We start from the raw sequence: 21,750 nt of genomic DNA, 5'->3' as shown, positions 1-21,750 counted from the left end.
GGGCCCATCATCTTTTTTTTGGTGTTCTTTTCTGCTTTTTTGCTTATGTGAACCAAAAATCAACAGACCACTGTTATGTAGGCTATTTTCTCAGAGGGTATTTTAAAAAGAAAAAAAATCTGGTAATAGGCTTTAGTATCTTTTGCCAAAACCAACCTTTTCAATGGCAAAAGAGCTGCCTGAGTATGTTCTGTGGGTATATGATTCTTTAGAGCTGAAGAGGAATGTGAACTGCTTAGAGGAATATCATAACTGGTATCATATGGTAACTCTTTATTATAAGGTGCCATAATAAATAGCAAACTAGTCATTATCTAACCCTTTGTAAATTGTTACTAAAATATCTATTTGCCACCTATTACACTATTTTTCCCAATGTACAGATGCAGTATATGACGTGTGTACAGTATTACAGTTTTTTACAACTGTATGTGTGCATGAGTGGGGAGTGGGGGGTGGGGTTGTGTATGTATTCATAGGCTTTTAGACCCTTTCAACTGCAGAAACAAACATTCCTAGGCGTTCCTAAGGCATTGCTGGAGGCACAGTAACATTTATTGAGCTAATGGTAACCTGGGGACAAACACAAATAGAGTAAAAAAGACCCTTTTACGAACGTCTTAAGATTTGCCGACTGTTTCCCGAAACCATCGTAGCTTAAGAGCGTCGTGAAAACACTCGTAAATCTACGAGTGCTCTAGAGTTCTCCTTACCGGCTAAGAGCATCTTACAGTATACTTCTCACTAAGGTCACCAACAGGACATACAGAGGAATTACAATTTAGAATACATAATCAAACTTACGTTCCCATTCTTTATTGTGTTTACCTGTGATGAATTAGATTTTTTTGTGCAAAATAGCATAGCCTACATTTAATGGTCATAATAATGTGATGAAAAGCGGACACAAATGCAATCAAGTTATGAAACGAGACGTTGCCTGAATAGTTTGCCATTATCTTTGCTAAGTGAGGGATATATTTTATTAGGCCTATAAGGGTACAAGCAGAGAAAGGAACATGTGGTTTTGTCTGTAGGCCTACTGCATCAAAATCTAAGCCTACACATTTCCTCACTTTCTTACTCGACTTCTTTCTTATCTTCAAACGTGTTCTTAAGTGACACAGCGAAAAAGTATGGTGCAACAATCTAATCTTTAATAATGACAATGATTTATGTCTGTGTGTGGTATATAACCTGGGATGCTTACATGCAGATGTCAAAGTGTTTCTATTTTCGTATTGATGTGAATTAATGTGTAAATCCGAAGCTTATACGGTAGGCCTATAGCTGTGACGTGCAGTCACCTGACATCACTGTCAAATCAGAGGATATTTCAGAACTATTAACGTGGACAGCTCCCCTTAAGAGCATCTTAAGAGCAGTGCACGCCTGTTTTTGCCTATGGATTGAAATGACTGACTACTATCAAATTGCTTTTTCGAAAGAAAAGTGTGTATGTGTGTGTGTGTGTGTGGGGGTTGTGTATGTATTCATAGGTCTATATAAAAATGTATTGAGCTAATGGTAACTTGGCGAGAAACAAAAATAGAGTAAAAAATACAAGCTTTAGATAAAGTTGACTTTTTGTAGAACATTACTGTAAGCTAAAGTCCGATTACTGTAATTTTCCTTTCATTGTCCTATCTGCGTTGGTTCTGAACATTTCAACCGGAAATCCTCTAGGAGCAGATTGAAAGGGTCCATACCTACATAGAGAGTATATCTATTCATAGGCCTATAGGCAATGGTTGGATGGTGTTCAGTAAAGTACAGTAATGAGTGTAAACACATGTGAAGAGAGAGAGTGAAACGGTGGTGATTTAGTGTGGCATTTTGATGGGTTGTGTTTGAAAAATGAAATCAAGTTACTTCCTGTTAGATTTTTGTGTGTGGTGTTTTGCAAAATGTGTTTTAGTAAATTGAAAACTGAGTCAAACACTGAGAATTAGTGTATGGTTTTGCAGATTTGGTGTGGGGTTATGGTGTTTGAAAGACATGTTTAGAAAATAGTGTGACAAGCTAAATGTTTGTGTGTAAGCAATTGAAAAAAACTGTATCATATTCTGTTTTTATTTCCATTTTACTCAACGTCCCAACTTTTTCTGATTTGGAGTTGTACATGCCCAACTGACACACACACACACACACACACACACACACACACGCACACACACACACAAGCAAAGTAATTTGATAGTAGTCAGTAATTTCTTTCTTTTTGCGAAATCAGCTTTTTCAAAACTCCATGTACTGTACGTCTGGTGGTCATTGTATTTTGCTTCCTTATTTCTTGTTGGCTTTACAGTAAAATGCTGTATTCACAACAGCAAATGATTTGTAAAACATCACTACTTTTGGTTTCAATATTGCTTACATGTTATGTATTTCAACTTCTCTCTGATGACTTTTACTTTGGAGAAGAGCTTTAGGTTTTGAGCAACAGTGTGTACATGATGTATCCAAAATGTCATATTATGACAAAAGTGTTTATAATGTGAGGTGAATGTTTGCTTTAGAGATGTGTTTGTGACATTTGGAATGTTGTGTGCCATTTTGCTGGAGATTTGAGGCATTTTGCATTTTGTGTGAGCAATTGTGTTTGTGTGCAGAGTTTTGAAAAATAGACACAAAGTTTTGAAAATGTATGAAAACAGTAAAAAACTGTAATGTCCCTGTTGTCTGTTTGATACAGGTTTAGCGGTGGATTTTAATCAACCATGACGTCAAAGGGTGAGTTCACTCACCTTAGATAATCTAATATCGTTGTTACCAAATGCATTTTCATCAATCTGTTTTTTTTTTTATGATTTTGTGACTATATTCCAGAATATACCGAATCAACTAGATGTAATGGTACAGTCAATTGTTTTTGTTGGAAAAAAACTGAAAGGGAAATTTTGTGTATTTTTGTCCATTTCGATTCTTTGTTTGACATATTTTGGGGACCCAGAGATGTATACAAATACATATTACAGTTTTTCTCGATTGTTTACACACATTTTCTGAAAGCATGCCTCATACTCTCAGAACACACAAATCAAAACACACACACACAATGGGCAAAACCCCTCAATTCTCCTGCAAAATGAAACTTTACATTCAAAACAATGTTATTTCTTCTCAAAATGGTATTTTGTTTTCAAATGACACACACAAACCATCATATGAATAGACATTTATACTGTAAGAACCAGTTGAACACTGACGTGCTCAATGTAAAACACTATGATGAATAGAAAACACTTTGCCATACATCATAATGATTAAGGACTTTTTTGTTCAGTACATTCATAAATATGTTGTAAAATATTTGAGAATATTGTTTTTATACTCAGAACACACAAATACACGCTAACAAATATATTTTTCCCCACAAAAACAATGTACACAGTGTTCATCCCAACCAACATAAAGTTGCACATACAATGGTCTACATACAAAACAACAAACAAAAAACTATGCTGCATCCCCCCCACATCACAAGCATTATGCTAAAGCTCTGATTGCTAAACTGTGTGAGGTGTTTGCCCATGTGATGAGTCAGTGTGCATAGTAGGGTAATTAACTTTAGAACTTGAATGGCAGTGTGTTCCTTGTGAAAACAAGATATTTTCTTCATGAAAATTGTGCCCAATACAGAGAATTGTGTGTACTGTGGTGTAAAAAGTGTGTTTCAGAACTGCAATTTGAGTGTAAAGTAGGAATTGCGCTTGTAGTTTAGCAGAATTAGTTCAGGGGGTTGGTGCATGAGTTACATGTTGTGGTCATTGTGTCTCAAGTACCAGTTTTTGTGTGTAAACAATTGAAAAAAACTGTAAAGAGCTAAAAGAAGAAATGCAAAATGCCTAATAAAAAGAGAGAGCAATTGTGTGTCGTAACACCTTAAGAGGATTTTATTTCAACAAAAAACACTGACTACATCTTTAAGAATTTGAATTTACGTAATTCACATTTAATTCAAATGTAATCAATATCCTCACATTGTTGGAACAATCAGAAAAAAAACATTTTAGTTTTCAAGCTGTTTTAATGTAGTGCGGATAGACCTAACACTTTCCTCTTTTTTAGATGCATTAGAATTCTGTATGCATTAGAAATAAATGTATAGTGCACAAGAGTATTGACACCTTTCTTAACCTATTTGCAATTATTTGGCTAATCAATTTACCACTACACCCTGATTTACTTATATCTAATATGCTTGTGTGCTTGTGTGAGCTAGCTTGTGAGTGTGTGTGTGTGTGTGTGTGTGTGTGTGTGTGTGTGTGTGTGTGTGTGTGTGTGTGTGTGTGTGTGTGACAGAGAGGTGGGGTGGGGTTTGCTCAACAGGTTCATTGTCAAATTATCAAAGACATTGCGTGATCTGTGCACTGTGTGTTATAGATAGAGCGACAGTGTTTTTGACGACCAAAGTGCGCAGATCCCTAAAATCGGATGGCTGCTGGATCCAAAGCCGAGTAGAATCAAACACAGAGGACAAACCTAAGCTTCGGTAAATAGATGGATTAGTCACCATGATGTTTATGGAACTGTGAAACACATCACTATTATTATACACGTCACTATTATACACATCACTATTATTATATCTACATACTTCAAAATGACAAATGAATGTTACTCTCTCATTTTATCTCATGTTACTCTCTCCCTCTCTTTTTCTATCTTGATCTATTTATCTCTGTGAATCTACCTAGCGTAACACTTGAAAGAAAAAAATCCGAAATGAATTCTGTAGACACCATCTCCAACACCAACAACAGGTATGTCCTTACTCTGTGGCATTGGTTTAGTTGCGAAAAAAATTTGCTACTTACTCCTAAATACTTTTAGGAATGTGGAAAAAATGTACAACCTGTCACTTATGGCCATACATATATCACTTTGCTCACATTTCCTATGCACGCACATGTTGAGCAGAGTACACAGGTGTTCACAGACCATTAAAGACGACTCAAATACTTTACCTTTACATTGTTGCTTCCTCTCTTTCAGTGATGTGAGCCCAAAACCTGTCAAATCTCCGGTAGGACGCCAGAGCTCCTACATTCTTGCAGCTCTCAAGAAGTTTGAGTAAGTGTCTTACCTTCCCAGGCAAGAGCAAACATCCTGTTTACATGCTCAGGTGGTATGGCTGGTGTTTATGGCTGAACCTGCAGCTGTGGCCTACTGGTTAGCACTTCGGACCTGTAACCGGAGGGTTGCCGGTTCGAACCCCGACCAGTAGGCACACCTGAAGTTAGGCACCTCACCCCTCACTGCTCCCCGAGCGCCGCTGTTGATACAGGCAGCTCACTGCGCCGGGATTAGTGTGTGCTTCACCTCACTGTGTGTACACTGTACACTGTGTGCTGTGTGTGTTTCACTAATTCACGGATTGGGATAAATGCAGAGACCAAATTTCCCTCACGGGATCAAAAGACTATATATACTTATAAACCTGTCTCTCCCGACAGGTCTGCTGAGGAACAGACTGGCTCTCCAGGAAAAAGCCCATCATACTATGCTAAAAGGTATAAAGATAATCTAGCCTTACAGCACCTGGGCTGTATAGGAGTAAAATAATCCATTGAATCCATCAAATTTGTGTTTCTCTTTTGTGCTCTCAAGCTCTTTTCCTCTCTCTCACCTCCATGTGTATTTGTGTGCATGTAGGGTGACTGTCGCAAATGATGCAGAGGCCGATACCACTTTGGCTAAGAGGTGAAATTAAAACATAACAGTGACAGCTACAAGTGATAGTGAGAGTGCATGGATAAACTGTTATGAAAATCATGGCGTTAGTTAGCTGCCTTAATTATGCAAGCGCATAAAGAATGAAAACGAGTGCAGATTCAGGAGTCGAGAGTGGTAATACAGAAATCTCGATACCCTAATCTATGCTCGATTTCATTCTTTATGCGCTTGCATAATTAAGGCAGCTAACTGACACCATAGAAAATGATTCCATATCTCAGAGCCACTGATTGTGTGTCAGCTGAAATTCTAGAGACACACATTTTTGATAAATGATCAATCACAGAAATAGTTAACAATAGATATGGTAATGAGCAATCTAAAGACATGATATCCATCTATTGCTAATAAAGAGTTATTCCTATTACTATTGATATCATATGATAATATCCCAATTGTGGCCCGCATATACATGTTAGCAGTGTGGAGGTTTCTGTGAATGGAGGTACTACTGAAAAGGAAGAAAACCCTGTGACCCCAGTAGTGGATCCAACACAATCAATGTAGGCATTCCACACATACAGCCCATTGTATACTGACTATACATGTTCACTATACACTATGTAAGGGATAATGTATTGTCCGCCAGTAATTATTAGAAAATAAGGCCCAACAGGGAGAACTGAACCCCTAAGTGCAGCGGAGGGGTTTCGCTTCGACCTGAGGAGACTTATTTTCTGATAATACATTGTTTTTCTGACAATACATTATCCCGCTTATTATACGGCTACTTGCCAAAACGAGAAAAGAAACTTTTCTGACAGATAGAACTTGACAGTAGTTGCCTGGCAACGTATTACTAGCTGACTTTCACTTTCAATGAAATTCCATTGCAACTAGATGTACCGCATAGCAGTACAAAATATGACCGCCGCTCAGTCCTGTACATCCGTTCCGCGAAAATAAATCACACTAATCAATTTGTCTCCATCTTTTACTCCATCCCCCACTCTTGAAACTTTTGTGTATGCTTGTTTGGCATGCCTGTGTGTGTGTGTGCGGCTGCACATAAAGTAGCCTACTGGCGCTGAAAAGGTGAATAGATTGTAGAATAGCCAAAGAAGTTGTAGCATTGTTATAACACCTTTAAAATCTCTAAACAATCACAAGTAGGGCAGTTCATCACAGTTCATCCATTAGGTATTAGCATAATGTTATATTTTTATTTATTTATTTGTTTATTTATTTATTAATAAACAAAAACATCTCTGTCAGTTCCCTGCCGTTTTCAACAGCTATCAAAAACAAAGGTCATTTTTGGATGGATGGATTTTTTGTGAATGTTTCTTCTTCTACATAAGATTTTAGTCATCTTTAGTTCATGTGATACTTTATTGTCAATGCACAAATTAAGTAACAGTAGTCTAAAACGAAATGCTGTATTACATCTAACCAGTGGTGCAAATAACTGACATGTCCAAATGGGCCTTGATGAAATGCGTCGCTAGACTGTTCATACACATTTTAACGGGCCAAAGTTAAAGAGCTGTTGTCCGTTATTGTTCGTGCAAATATAGGCTGATTCATGTTCCCTTGCATTGTGTAACTGAGGTCCATGGCTTGTCTGGCTTTCACCAGACCAAGCTCAATCTTTTAAGAAATCAAAAAATAAATAGCGGGCAGATCAGGCTGGGTTCACCCAGCCTAGTCCATAGGTGCCCGATATTGTTTAATTTTCCGATTGAGATATCCACGCTCTGGCTATTCTAAATGCAAAAATGCATCAGGGAGTTATGACAAAACTGTAACTAACAAACTAGATCCTAATAGAAAGCTGTTAGCTTCCCTAAGCTACAGGTAGGCCTATGAGGTACAGTAGGCCTATTTACAACATAAATTGTCAATAGGCTATGCTGGCGACACAAATAAAATCTCCTTTGGAAACCAATGGCTTACGCCTTACAGTATCAAGCGGACTTAAACTGCCATATCGTGGCGAAAAGTTGTAATAAAAATTCACGCAGCTCCATGAGTCAAGGAAAGCGCGAATGAAGTAACCACTTCTAAATGGGACCCACTACACAGTAGCTTAAGGTGTGTTGCTAAAGCAGCCATAATGAAATGAAGGTGTCATTGTTTGGATACTTCACACACACATGCTTTTTAATCTCACAGACTACAACTACCAAGCTGGAATCAAAGCACATCGATTCCCCTCTCACACCCTGCACGCACTTAAAACAAATAAACAGGCGTCTCAGTCTCACGCATGTATGGGCAAAACTGTATCAGACCGGTATAACGTTGGTAAATCTTCCATTGCACAGAATGATTTTTGTAGCACGTGCAACAAATGACAGTCGAAAGATACAATTACAGTGATGCTATCAATTTGCTTGGTATAACCACATTTAGAGTTTTCTACAAATGCAATCAAATTGGCCTCCATCACTCCAACCAACGCTAACGGTAACATTATTGTACCTAGGTCCTTATTGATATTATAAGATTAACGTACCTGCAGTAAAAACCAAGCATGTCCGATGAACATTCTCAGATTTATTTCGGCTTTTAGAAGAAATGGGAATTACATTTCATGTGAACATCGTCCTATCCTTATTAGACGTTCTCTGCGGTAAACTACAGTCCTTGTAGGAAGCGTCCATTGTTTTTCCAACCCACTTTTAACTTCCAACAAAATTATGTTTCACTGCAACGATGCGCCATCTAGTGGACAAACGACTACGTATCGCCAATACTGGAAATGCAGCCATGATGATGATGATGATGATGAATATTTGCCTTTCTTTTAATCCTACTGAATTTGTAATTATGTATCGGCCATTCTAATAAATTCTTTTTTAGACCCCCCCATGGATGAAATTCTACGAAACTTGGCATACCCCCAGAGAATGCCAGGTCAATCATACACATACAATTTGGTGCAGTTCTGAACATCTTAACTGAAGATAGGGGCGATTAAAGCAGAATGATATTGCATTTTCATTTTTTACCAGGGGGGTGCAAATCACAAATGAGTGATTATAGGGCAGGTTGATGTGGGCCCTTGAGCGGCGGTCATAATAAGCAAACGGACTTCTTGCGGAGTAATATGAAAGATGTTAATTAGAAGCACAAAACCTGTTGCCATTGGCAGCGGTGATTATATACTTTTCCGGTGATTATATAGATTTAACAGACCACGTAACGTTGGGAAGGCCCAATTATGTGAATGGAACTTTCTGCAGCACTCTGAAAAGCCGTGTAATAAACAAACATAATTACTTACAATTACAGTAATGATTCCTGTATGTACTTTGCAGCTCAAACACATCTACTGATCCAGAAGAAGAGGCAGATGTAAAGACTGCTGAAGATGTATCTGCTGTAGCTGCAATTGGGTCACTTGTGAATGAAGAAACTTCAGCTCAAACATCTGGAGAGACAGCTCCAGATACTGTCACACCTGCTGATACAGCTCCAGATACTGTCACACCTGCTGAGACAGCTCTAGAAGTTCCTACTGCCACATCTGTGGTGACAGGTCCAGAAGTTCCTGATGTCACAGCCGTCAAAGTTCTTGAAAGTCCTGCTGCTGCACCTGTAGAGGTCGCTCCTGAAGTTCCTGCAGTCACACCTGCAGAGGTCGCTCCTGAAGTTCCTGATGCTGTTCCTGTAGAGACAACTCCTGACACAGCTGTGGTTGCAACTACTGAGGTTCCTGCAGCCACAGCTGGGGATGCAACTCCTGAAGTTGTTAATGTACCTGTGGAGGTAGAGCCTGAAGTTCCTGCAGTCACACCCGCAGAGGTCGCTCCTGAAGTTCCTGCAGTCACACCTACAGAGGTAGCTCCTGAAGTTCCTGCAGCCACACCTGCAGAGGTAGCTCCTGAAGTTCCTGCAGTCACACCTGCAATGGTCGCTCTTGAAGTTCCTGCAGTCACAGCTGTGGATGCAGCCCCTGAAGTTCCTGGAGTCACAGCTGTAGATGCAGCCCCTCAATTTCCTGTAGACCAGGGGTTTTCAACTGATTGGGAACCAGGGACCATCATTCTGACTAATTACTTAACACCAGGACCACCACTGAATAAAAATACTGATTCCCACATTGCAACTATATTACTAAATCCATGGCCAGGGACCACCAGCAATGTCATCACAGACCAGAAGTGGGCCGCAGACCACTGGTTGAAAACCCCTGCTGTAAACACAGATGCAGAGTCAGCTCCAGAAGTTCCTGATGTTGTTCCTGTAGAGACAACTCCTGACACAGCTGTGGTTGCAACTGCTGAAGTTCCTGCAGCCACAGCTGGGGATGCAGCTCCTGAAGTTGCTGAAGCACATGTGGAGGTAGCTCCTGAAGTTCCTGCAATCACACCTGCAGAGGTCGCTCCTGAAGTTCCTACAGTCACACCCGCAGAGGTCGCTTCTAAAGTTCTTGCTGTCTCAGCTGCTGAGGTTCCTGCTATTACACCAGTGGAGGAAGCTCCTGAGGTTCCTGTAGAGGTATCATCTGAGGCTGTTGTGGAAACTCCTGTCACTGCAGATGCCGAGGCATTGGTTGAAACATCTCAAGATGCACCTTTAGAAGCAGTAGCTAAAATCGCTCCTGTGAAGGTGGTAGCCACAGTTACTGAAACATCTGCAATTGCAAATGTAGTGGTCGTATCTGAAGAATTTGCAGATGAAACTGTAGAGGCCATACTTGAAACCTCTGCTGCAGCAGACAAAACTCTTGAAGAAGCACCTGAAAAGTCAATAGTTGAATCACAAGTGGTGGCACCTACAAAGCTAGCAGCTGAAACACCTGAGAAAGCACCTGTAGAGCCAGCAGCTGAAACACCTGAAGAAGGAACGGTAGAGTCAGTGATTGCAACACCTGAAGAAGCCCTAGTAGTGTCTGTGACTGCAACACCTGAGGAAGCACCTATAGAGGCAGTGATTGCAACACCTGAAGAAGTACCTGTAGAGTCCGTGGCTGCAACACCTGAAAAAGCACATGCACAGTCTGTGATTACAACACCTGAACAAGTACCTGTATACTCAGTATACTCAGTAGCTGAAACACCCAAAGCTGCATCTGTTGAGGTGGTTACACCAACAGAGGCCATTGACAAAGCCCCTGAGGCTGCTCCTGAAGAGGCTGTGGCTAAAACCGCTCCCGTAGAAGTAACAGCACACACACCCGAGGCTGTCTCTGTGGAGGCTGCAGTCGCATCTGTTGAGGTTGCTGAGGTGTCTGTCGCACCTGTGCTGGAGGAAACGGTGGAGTCACTGACCGAAGGAGACGCAGGCCAGGCAGAGAGCACAGATGCCCCAGCCACAACGGTTCCTGTAGCGACATCAGACGAACCTGCCACCGACGCCTCTGATGAAGTTAAAGAGCCTGCTGTGAGCTCAGATGAGACACTACCAACTGAAAATGAAGAAGTTTCAGTGGACGCACCTGAATCAGAAGCACTCATAACACCCGCAGAGCAACCTGTTGTAGAAACAGCTCTGAACCAAGAAAATGTCATCAAATTGTCTGAGGCTTTGTGAGTTAACAACACATGAAAGAACATATGAGGCTTTTCAAAATAATACAGAATTACACATATTTTCACTAATGTAACCATTTTGATCTAAGTGAGATTGTTTTTTTCAGGAATGGGGAATGCTCTGAAAAAACTTTACAAGACCAAAGTAAAGTTGAAGAGAAGACAACCATGTGAGTATGCATTGTGGTATGAAATGTGGTCTCTAGGAGTTACATGACCGCAAAAGCTACTCTTCTCTTGTACTTGTAATTTGTCATGTCACCATTTAAGTCATTGAAGCTGATAATTTCTTTTTATTTTCTTTGGACAATTTTCAAATAAAAAACAAATTTGATTTGAAAAATGATTTTAAAAAGTAATATTTGTTTCATGACCCAGTGTGTTTGTTTCATATTGTTTTAACAATATGTGTCTTCTGTATCATAGTATTTCAGGTCCATCTGTGTGCTCCCATTGTAATGAGTTAATTACTGGAAATGTCAGAATCACCGTTGACTCCCTTGCAATCTGCTGCCACCCGGAGTGCTTCAAGGTAATGAGATTATGGTTTGAGACTGATGCTGTGACGATGTGTTTTAAGGGGGAACCAGCACTTGTATCATGAGCCACAAGGCCTTTGAAAAGTATATGTCAGATGAAATCCAACTAGAGACTAGAGGCTGGATTATTATGTTAAGGGTTTTATTTAATGTCATAACGTGATGAATGATGCACAAAATTCATAATTTCATGGCAAACTACTAAAGTAATTCAATTCAAACCATGTTTGAATGCATTGTGAGTTGAAAACACAGGTTTCCTCCAAATGATACTCCAACTAATAATAATTACTATGAAAGGATTCATTTCACTGAAACTATTTATTGAACGATAATTATACTAACAATTTGTTTATTTGTTTCTCTTTAGTGTGGGAAATGCCAGAAGAATTTGGGTGATCTGGATTTAAGAATGTTCAATTATGAAGCAGCCATAATCTGTGAAGAATGCTTTGATGCAATCTTCTATATCAGTTAACCAGCATTTGACAATGAGCCATCACATTTGATCATATCCAGAATGAACCATCACGTGTGATCATATCCAGAATGAACCATCACGTGTGATAATATCCAGAATGAACCATCACGTGTGATCATATCCTAATATACGATAATATGTGTTCTGCCCCTCCTAATATGTGGCCAACTGACTGAAATTCACACCCCTCTTTCTCAGTTGTATTGCTCGTGGAGTAGGCCTACTGGTCACACATACATCCCACGCACCAATAATATCCAATAAATAAATCCAATAATATTAGCCCAAGTTGCTGTCATAGACGTTTCGCGAGAAAATTAGACCTTACCGGATATGAGGATATGAAGCATGCATCTGTACAATAAGCTGTGAAGTGCAGTTTTGGAATTGCAGTCTACTACTTTGGGCTGAAATTCTAATGTAAACTATTTATGTCAGTACATACATTTTTGTAAATTACTTAGCCATAAAGTATCCTTTCTATTCCATTTTCTTTTTTTTTTATTTTAACTAATGACAGAAACAGGCTAATGAATTGCATCCACATATCCTTTGCATTATACACAACTATTTTTCCAAACTCAAGCAAGCCTTCCTCAGAAATCAAATTACTCCCTTAAAAGGGGCAGGCACTCAATTAGACCACCACCAAAACAATGTAATGACATTAAATAATGTTAACAGGCTAGTTTAGCTCACAGGGGCGATTGTGGCCTATGCCATGAAGGTTTAATTTTCAATTCATTATATAACTTTCTGTGCTGTGCCATTTTATTTTAGGGTAAGGCTATTTGCACCCCTGGTTCAATTAGCAGTGTATGCTATTCGTACCCTGGTGCAATTAGAATGGAATTCTATTCGTACCCTGGTGCACACAACAATGTGTTCTATTAATACCCCGTCTGGTACAAATATCAGTTTATGCTATTTGCACCCCTGTGCATTTATTCTGGCATATTGATCACACAATGTAATAATAATAAAAAAAACAAGCAACATGTTTTTTTGTTGTTACGTAACAGGGTGTGAATAGCTCAGCTGTGTAATAGACACTCTGAATAAGGTATGCTGTTTGCATCAATGTATATAGTTAGAAGTGGATGCTATTCGTACCCTGGTTTATATAGTAATGTATGCTATTTACACCCTGGTGCGTGAACTAGCTAATTGTTGCAATCAAAACTTCCGTTTGATAACCAATTTGTTGTTCAAATTGTGCGCCTTCTCTCCAGAGACGTTGGTACACATGCGCACTCACTCTGCCAAAATGCCTCATGCGGGAATCAAACAGCTAAACCATGTCTGTGACCACTGCACTATCTTCTTCCACAACTAGAGGGTGTTTGCAGGTAAACTTATAGTTTATAGGCCTGAGCATCATATTTACGAAATTTCTGTTAACTAAGAAACTGACGGTTGTATGTGTTCACTGAACCAAGTTTCTAAAAATTAAACACAACTTTTCAATCTAAAACTTAATCTGAACAGATATTACTGCCGAAACCTTTCAGAATTCTTCACTTTCTGCTGACGAAAAAACAGGGTGTGAATAGCTCAGCTGTGTAGCCAAGGCTATTCGAACCAGGGGTGTAAATAGACACTCTGTTAATTTTATTTTTTGTTTCATATCAATTTCTACCAATAATGTACTGTAAATGAAAAAGCCGAAAATGAACACAAAAGAAAAACATGAATAATCCTGTCTATGCTGAAACTAAGGTTTTTAAAGTCCTGCGATAAAACTGCTTTGTAACGGGCATTTTTTTTCCATAGCAGATGCCTTGAATCTGTTGATGGTTAGGCTATGTCATTTGTAACTCAATCTGTCCATTTCTTTTGACAAAACTCGCCAGAAATCCTCATTTAAGGAGTAATTTCTAAACATTTTCTTCCAGGGGGGAGCATGTCCCTAAACCCCCCTAGCTTAACTGTGACTAACACCCCTGCTGCTGGAAAAATGTCTTGGAGAAACAATGATTTTGGGTTCCCAAATCCAAGCCTACAGTACGTGATGTTTACTAGGAAAATGGTCCATTCATTGTGCCCACTCAAAAATTATATTTGCCCCCCCAATCTGAGCAGTCTAGATTCAGGCCTGCATCATGTGTGATAATATCCTAAATGAACCATCACGTGATCATATCTAAATCCAATGAGGCAGCAATGGGAGCATGTAAATCACAACCACACCCTGAACATCATGCTAAATAATGTTGTTGTTTTTTCCCTGTGACAATACGTATAATGTTTTTGGTATGTATAATGCTTATTTTCAATGTTGTATATATACATACATATACATAATGCATACATATACATAATGTGTGTTTGTTCATGTAATGAAAGAAGTTTACACTCATCTTAGACACAAAATAAAAAAGCAATGAGCATTATGCTAATCGTATGGAACACATTTGATTTAATAAAACGGTGATTTTATTCTTTGTTATTTGTAGGTGAACTGACATTCATGTGAACATTCTCATTCTCATCAACACAATCTGTTTGTTAAAACAGAAAGTATACTGTTTCAGTACCAACAATCTCACATGATTCAGATTATTTAATATACCACAGAAGGAGTAACATACTTCTGTCAGTTACTCACTCATTATTATTACATTAAAAGAAAAAAAAGTTGAGATTTTCATTCTATTGCCATTGGTTACGTTCACTTTACACTCAAACTATTACGTAGCTGTGTTGGAAGAAAAAAGAGGGAAGAGCTAGAAAAACACAGATGATAAAGGTAAGAATAGAGGCTTAAAGTGTTTGAAGTAAATGGATCAAAATATACGTAGCACCAATTCTCTTCATCAGTACTTGAAAGCCATTTTGAAAATTGCTTTGGCAATAGCATTTATGGTCTTATTACTGTTACTTTCACCTCTAAACAAATAGTAGCAGTGAGGCTACAGCACAAGTGGACAATATACAAAGATGATACAAACACATGGAGTATGTGGCAGATGGATGAAACATGGCTATAAAGGCAGCACAGCAAATAACAATCCAGCAGCAATATGAAAGAGAAAAAAAACACTGTCATACAGGTTACCTCAAAGGCCCAAACCAAATATAGACAAGGACATCCTCAGATGTTGGGGGAAAGTATGGTACAGTAAGTAGTCATGAACCTCTGATCTCATGCCAAAAAAGTGAGGAGCAGGCTAGCAGACAGGGGATCCTTGACTTGATGTTAGACAGAGCAAAAACTAGTATTCAACTCTTATCCTGATGCTCAAAACAAGTGCAAACTGCCTGAATCTCACCTTGTATCTCAATCACATCACATTTTCTTCCCCAGATCATGTTCATGTTCGAAAATAACTAGTCTTTCAAAGATGTTTGCACTGGTGTACATTACTTGTATTCTTTTTTAATATATATGTGAGTTCTGTGATGTTTTTTTTTGTCTCACTGAGCAGGTGTTTCACGAGAAGCGAGTTTCATGAAGCTCTGCTATGATTTCCCCATGGACCCAATAGCCGACAACAAAGAGCTAAGCACAGCGGCAAGACGGAGCGTCTGGGGACGTGGCACCTAGCAACGCATTGCCTTTCTTCCCAGGAACCGCAAGACAGCATAGTTATAAGTGGTGGCCACCAGGTAAAGGAACTGGAGGGAGACAGAGAGAGAGAGAGAGAGAGAGTATGCACACAAGACAAAGCACTAAAACACATACTCTTCATTATAAATTTATGTTCATTATTTAATGTATTTCTTATTTATTTTAATGACCATCATAAACAGTATTGAAAATGATTTTTCACCATGGGGATGTAATAGATATTAATAGCCCTATTGCTTAGGGCTTTAGTACTAGCAGAATGAACATAAATACAATGCACTTTAACCATGTATTATGTGTAAACCAATGTGTTATCACACTCAGGTCTGTATTATGAATTAAAACACAGTTGTTATGACTGATATTTTACATTTTCTCACAGTCTTTAGTGATATTATATGCTTCATTTGTGACATTTTATGCATTCTCTACTGCCACAGCCTTATACACTCACCAGTGACAGCAGAGTCACCCCAGCTCCAGCAAAGGCAGCGATGTACAGGTCATAAGTCCAGAAGAACTACCAACACAAGACAACTTGCATTAAGAACTCCATGTGTCATGGTTAAACCCACTCAGTGAAGCCCATTACTGCCCATTTGCGTCGTGGGTTAGAATGTCTGTGTCCTTGGCTGGGCGCACTGCTCTTACCTCGGTGGTTTTGCAGATGGCCGCCAGGGTCATCCCACAGGCTTTGCCGGGCATTGCGTGCCAGGGAAGTAAACCTGTGAAAAAGTAGTACTTCAGGGGGCTGTTCTGGGCTTTACCTGCATAATTATAGAGCTAGAAGTGTCTACATGTGCACATATTCACACCCACACATGGACACCTACTGTACACACACAATTACAAATACACACACAATTACACACACACACACACACACACACACACACACACACACACACACACACACACACACACACACAATCACACACACACACACACACACACACACACACACACACACACACACACACACACACACACACACACACACACACACACAAACGACCACTCTGATGTGTTCTGATTAGAAGTGAAAACCTACTATACTGCCTGGCATCCATGCAGACCCAGGCATGCTGGTTAATGCTGGTGGTGGTCTCAGCCAGGATGTTGATGGTGTGACACGTGTCCTCCATGTTGAAGAAGAAGTACACAGGTATGGCGGTGAAGGCGAACACTGCCAGCCAGATGATGGCCAGGATGTAGGTCACAATGACTAACTGGGGGGGAGAAAAAGGCCCAGGCCACAAGAGGTGGGAGAGGGTATGAGTGAGTACGACAGGTAGAGGTAATTTTATCTCATACTGATAGATACAGGGAGGGCAAACGGTCAGCACACATACATCCCAATTCAACAGGCCATCCACTGCCCACTCAACATTATTCAGATGAAGAGCAGGCAGTTTGATCTATGGAGACTACAGTTGAAGGTGGTGATAAATAATGCAGGTTACATTAAAACAGGAGTACAGACAAGGAAAGGTACAGTATAGACTAATGTTTAAGACACACACACACACACACACACACACACACACACAAATACACATACACACACACACAAATACGCACTGTCAGACTTAAGCAGCGACTGCACTGTGTGCTTCTGAACTCTCCAAACTTCTGTTTGATGGCGCTGGTGGTGTAGAATCCTTCTGCCAACAGCAGGATGCCGTACAAGAAGAAGAAGGAGGCCAGACCATAGATGACGTACTGGAAGTACTTAATACTGCAACACAATACACACACACACACACACACAGACAAGAGTTGAGTGTCTTGAGTAGATTTTTTTTCACTCTGGATAACCTCTTGCATAGATGCGAACGGACTTGGAGAAACTCACAATGACGCCAGAATAATGTAGTCCTGGATGTTCCGTGCAAAGTGCATCTCAACAAGCACCTCGGTCTGTGCCAGCGCCATGTGCGCGCTGACACAGAACAGAGCCGTGCCCGCATAGCACAGCAGGGTGGCAGCCAGACTGGCATAGGGCACTGCCCCCAGACAGCGCACGCAGCAGTCGTAACAACCTGCAGGGGAGTAATAGATCATCACACCCACCACACCCAGCGCACAGACCACACACACGCACATCTACACTGTAACAAGATATATACGACGCTCAGTCAATACAACACTTATATATTCACATTGCCAGATGAACTATGATTTAACTTAAACTGTATTCACCATTTATCATCACTGAGTTATAGAACAATGAAAACATTGACGGCATAGCAGATCAACAACACGAGACACAAAGCTGAAAAACTTTGTCATCAAGCACACATTCTGACACATATTTGTCTACGGCAAGCAGCTATTATAGTAGAGTCTGACTGCTGCTATTCTGTGGCAAATGCACTCAAAAAGCAACATAAGCTCTAAAAGTACCTCTCAGCTGTGACAAACTGAACAGTCACAGACAGCAGCAGCACATTTATCAGAGTCCACACATGCACACACAATTTACTGATGTGTCCACATGCACTCACACACACATACACAGACACAGACACAGACAGACACACACACACACACACATGTGCACACACAAACTGCCCCTTCCACCCTCTTCTGATCAAAAGCACACAGAGGTTGCTGCGCACCGTGAAAGCAAGGCCCTGAAACACCCAGAAGTACAAACACACACACACACACACAAACAACTTGCTAAAATAGCGTAGCGTGTCCAAACTAAATCACCTCCAGCTAGCAAAGGTAATTATCTAAAAAAATATACAAAAAGATTTTAAACCAAGCAGCAGAGGCGCCACACATTCCCGTCAGAGGCCGGCTTCACGGCACAGACAGTCACCGGTGTGTACCAGAGCAAGCGGCACCCATGGCTGTTAGTGGCAGCAGCGTGGCACAGCAAGCGGTGGTCAGCGTTGGGCAGAGGGCAGAAGGGGCACACCTAAGGCTTTGCATAGCCAGGGCTGCTTTACTGGAAACATCTGTCCTTGAGGCTGGTCACAAGCGTCCCGACGTCAGCCAGAGATTGTTCCGAAAGCGCGAAAGTGGATGAATGAGCGGCAGCTTCCTCTCCGAGCCAGAGGTCTCGTCAGGGTTAGTCCAGGATAGGTGTGGTGAAGTCCACTCTAGCAGGACATGACCAGGCTGGACACAGTCTTGTTGCGATCTCCCTTTCTCTCTCTCTCTCTCTCTCTCACTCTCACACACACACACAAGCACACTCTCTCTCTTGCTCTCTCATTTTCTGCCTGCTTGGTTTTCAGCTGTTAAACTTGAGGCGTTTGAAAGGTCCTCTGATCTCACCGCCCAGTGTCTTTGCTCCAAGATGCCACTCAGCAGACCACTCAGTCACTCGATCTTTCTGTGCTTTTGGCCCTCCCTCTCGGGGTTCCTAGTGGGAGCCTGGCGCGGGAGGAGGTGGAGGAGGAGGAGGAGGTGAGGGTGGGGAGGAGGGGGCCTGTGTTAGGTGGGAGCTGTGGAAAGATGTCCCCTTTGTGCTCAGAGACACAATGCCTTTGTCAAAACTAGGTGGTGGTGGCAGTGGCGTATGTGTGTGTATCTGTATGTGTATGTGTGTATGTGTGTGTGTGATACAAAGGCAAGCAATGAGGGCACCAGTAAGTAGGCCGTGGTGCCATCCCAAAGCCACACACACACACTTACACACACACACACACACAGATGCACAAACACACACACACACACACACACACATACACACACACACACACACACACACACACACACACACACACTTGATATTTGACCTATCTATCATCTAGTACAACTCCATATCCACCATATCCATCATCCAAAAAGCAAAAGCTCTCCTCTTGTCACCAGACCCAGGTAAAATATAAAATATGAGCCCATAATACCTGGGCACTCTTCACCAACGACCAGGGAACAGCAGCAGTATGCAGAAATGAGCAGGGATCAGCTCCAATAGCAGCACAAGTAGTTGTAGCAGTGGCATAGTCATAGTGACTCAATGGTGACAGTAGAGCATTGTATGTGTTGTTTTCTGTGTACATGTGTGTGTGTGTGTGTGTGTGTGTGTGTGTGTGTGTGTGTGTGTGGTGTGTGTGTGTGTGTGTGTGTATTGTTGTGTGTGTGTGTGTGTGTGTGGTGTGTGTGTGTGTTGTGTGTGTGTGGTGTGTGTGTGTGTGTGTGTGTGTGTGTGTGTGTCTGTATGGCGGTGTGTGTGTATGTGTGTGTGTCTCCATATCCACCATATCCATCATCCAAAAGCAAAAAGCTCTCCTCTTGTCACCAGACCCAGGTAAAATATAAAATATGAGCCCATAATACCTGGGCACTCTTCACCAACGACCAGGGAACAGCAGCAGTATGCAGAAATGAGCAGGGATCAGCTCCAATAGCAGCACAAGTAGTTGTAGCAGTGGCATAGTCATAGTGACTCAATGGTGACAGTAGAGCATTGTATGTGTTGTTTTCTGTGTACATGTGTGTGTGTGTGTGTGTGTGTGTGTGTGTGTGTGTGTGTGTGTGTGTGTGTGTGTGTGTGTGTGTCTGTGTGTGTGTGTGTGTGTGTGTGTGTGTGTGTGTGGTGGTGGTGTGTGTGTGGGTTGTGTGTGTGTCTGTGTGTGTGTGTGTGTGTGGTGTGTGTGTGTGTTGTGTGTGTGTCTGTGTGTGTCTGTCTGTCTGTTAATGCATTCTTGAGTGGGTGAGTTGGCATGAGGTCAAATCAGGGGGTCAAAGAAGGAGAAAGAGGACGAGAGGACAAAAATGTCTTTTTATCTGCATAAATAACCAATTCAGCTGTGAGCTCTTTTCTAATATGCCACTCAAGACAACATGTACGGGACACAGCGTTTATAAAGTAGTAGCAAAATAATGCTAATAATAAGCAAAAACCAGTGATTGACTGGCTCAAAAAGCTATTTTCGTCTGGCCTTGTCTGAAATGATGATGTCCATTAAAAAATCAATACTCTTCTAGGTGGAGTCCTTCATTTGGAAACACACTTTCAAGGTTTCTGGAGGTGTTTTGCCAAATTAGCATTTTTATTGATTGTAAAATCATTTAGGATGTTTAGCCATTTTTTTGGCAGCAGTGCCAGATTATTAAGACAATAGCTCAGAGACAATTTGGTCCTGGCCCTAAATGATTGAACACTTTGTCCATTTTCATGGACTGTACTTCATTCTAATGTCTCAGTAGTTGACACAAAAACAATCACTGACTTCATTCCTGTGAGTTGTTTTACACAGGTCTTTTGTGATACGTACGCACCGATGCCATCTGCAGATTGTGTACGTTTGTGTGTATGTGAGTGTGTAGGCAGAAGGAGAAAAAAGTGAAAAGAGAACGTGTCACTGAGGGTGAGATTAATTCTTTGTAAGGACTTGATCTGACCCCCTGACCTTTTCCAAGTGCCATTAGTTCACTGGTTAATTGCTTGAGTTTTGTAAACATAACTAAACATAAGGTCAGCAATTAAAATAAAATATTAATAATAATTATTAATAAAATATTAATAATGATGAAACTGATGTAGGTGCATTGCAATTCGAGCAACAGAAGGACTGCAATCAATGTTACGGTATTGCAAGCTATATCAAGATGAATCCATGAGATTATGAGTTTCTACTTCTAGGTCACGATTTGTATCGTTCAAAAATGGTTATGATGTTTTGACATAAATATAGGTTTAACACAGGTGACCCAAATACATTACAGCATGCGATAAAGATAGATTGGTACATAAAAACCAAGAGAAAATCACATGATACAATAAAAAAAATGACAGCATATTAAATGACTGACGTGGCCAGTAAAGTCTACACCACGTGTGGTGCAGTGCAGAGGTGCAGGTGGAACTTACCCATGAGCAGAGAGGAGGTGGGAGGTGACCTGTGTGGAGTGGAGCCTGGCGTGTCTGATGCCTGTGATATGGCGATTAGTTTAATCTCTCACTTCTCTTTTATG

General features: G+C 40.7%; 2 protein-coding genes and 1 long non-coding RNA gene across 4 annotated transcripts; 2 read left to right on the top strand and 1 right to left on the bottom strand.

The window, feature by feature from the left end:
• The first annotated feature begins 5,459 nt into the window (after positions 1-5,459).
• LOC125286703 lies at positions 5,460-9,040 on the top strand. Its single transcript, XR_007192228.1, has 4 exons — positions 5,460-5,516; positions 5,659-5,706; positions 6,162-6,242; positions 9,003-9,040. It is a non-coding gene; the product is annotated as an uncharacterized LOC125286703 (long non-coding RNA).
• Positions 9,041-9,055: 15 nt separating this feature from the next.
• LOC125291446 (calphotin-like) lies at positions 9,056-11,220 on the top strand. The gene is made up of 2 exons (XM_048238203.1): positions 9,056-9,066; positions 9,267-11,220. The coding sequence occupies exons 1-2, from the start codon at positions 9,056-9,058 to the stop codon at positions 11,218-11,220; spliced, it is 1,965 nt and encodes a 654-aa protein (XP_048094160.1).
• A 3,437-nt stretch (positions 11,221-14,657) lies between these two features.
• On the bottom strand, positions 14,658-21,750 carry plp1b (proteolipid protein 1b). 2 transcript variants are annotated; one of them, XM_048231833.1, is made up of 7 exons: positions 21,647-21,750; positions 17,666-17,852; positions 17,392-17,548; positions 16,862-17,039; positions 16,462-16,535; positions 16,265-16,330; positions 14,658-15,857 (listed from the first exon to the last, which is right to left on the bottom strand). In XM_048231833.1, the coding sequence occupies exons 1-7, from the start codon at positions 21,648-21,650 to the stop codon at positions 15,783-15,785; spliced, it is 741 nt and encodes a 246-aa protein (XP_048087790.1). In that variant the 5' UTR covers positions 21,651-21,750; the 3' UTR covers positions 14,658-15,782. The 2 variants fall into 2 exon arrangements, with proteins under 2 accessions (XP_048087790.1, XP_048087785.1); XM_048231828.1 differs by lacking the exon at positions 21,647-21,750 and adding an exon at positions 18,740-19,439.

Source organism: Alosa alosa, chromosome 2, assembly GCF_017589495.1.
Source record: "Alosa alosa isolate M-15738 ecotype Scorff River chromosome 2, AALO_Geno_1.1, whole genome shotgun sequence".
Classification (NCBI taxonomy): domain Eukaryota; kingdom Metazoa; phylum Chordata; class Actinopteri; order Clupeiformes; family Clupeidae; genus Alosa; species Alosa alosa.
Note: the sequence above shows the minus strand (reverse complement) of the source record. Positions and strands in the feature narration are given on the sequence as shown.

Excerpts from the sequence above, each read along its gene's own strand:
- plp1b (XM_048231828.1), bottom strand. The coding sequence starts at position 18,779 with ATGTTTCCAGTAAAGCAGCCCTGGCTATGCAAAGCCTTAG. Across the intron at positions 17,040-17,391 it reads GTCGCTGCTTAAGTCTGACA|TTAGTCATTGTGACCTACAT; the intron begins GTGCGTATTTGT and ends TCTCCCCCCCAG. Across the intron at positions 16,331-16,461 it reads CCATCTGCAAAACCACCGAG|TTCTTCTGGACTTATGACCT; the intron begins GTAAGAGCAGTG and ends TTGTGTTGGTAG.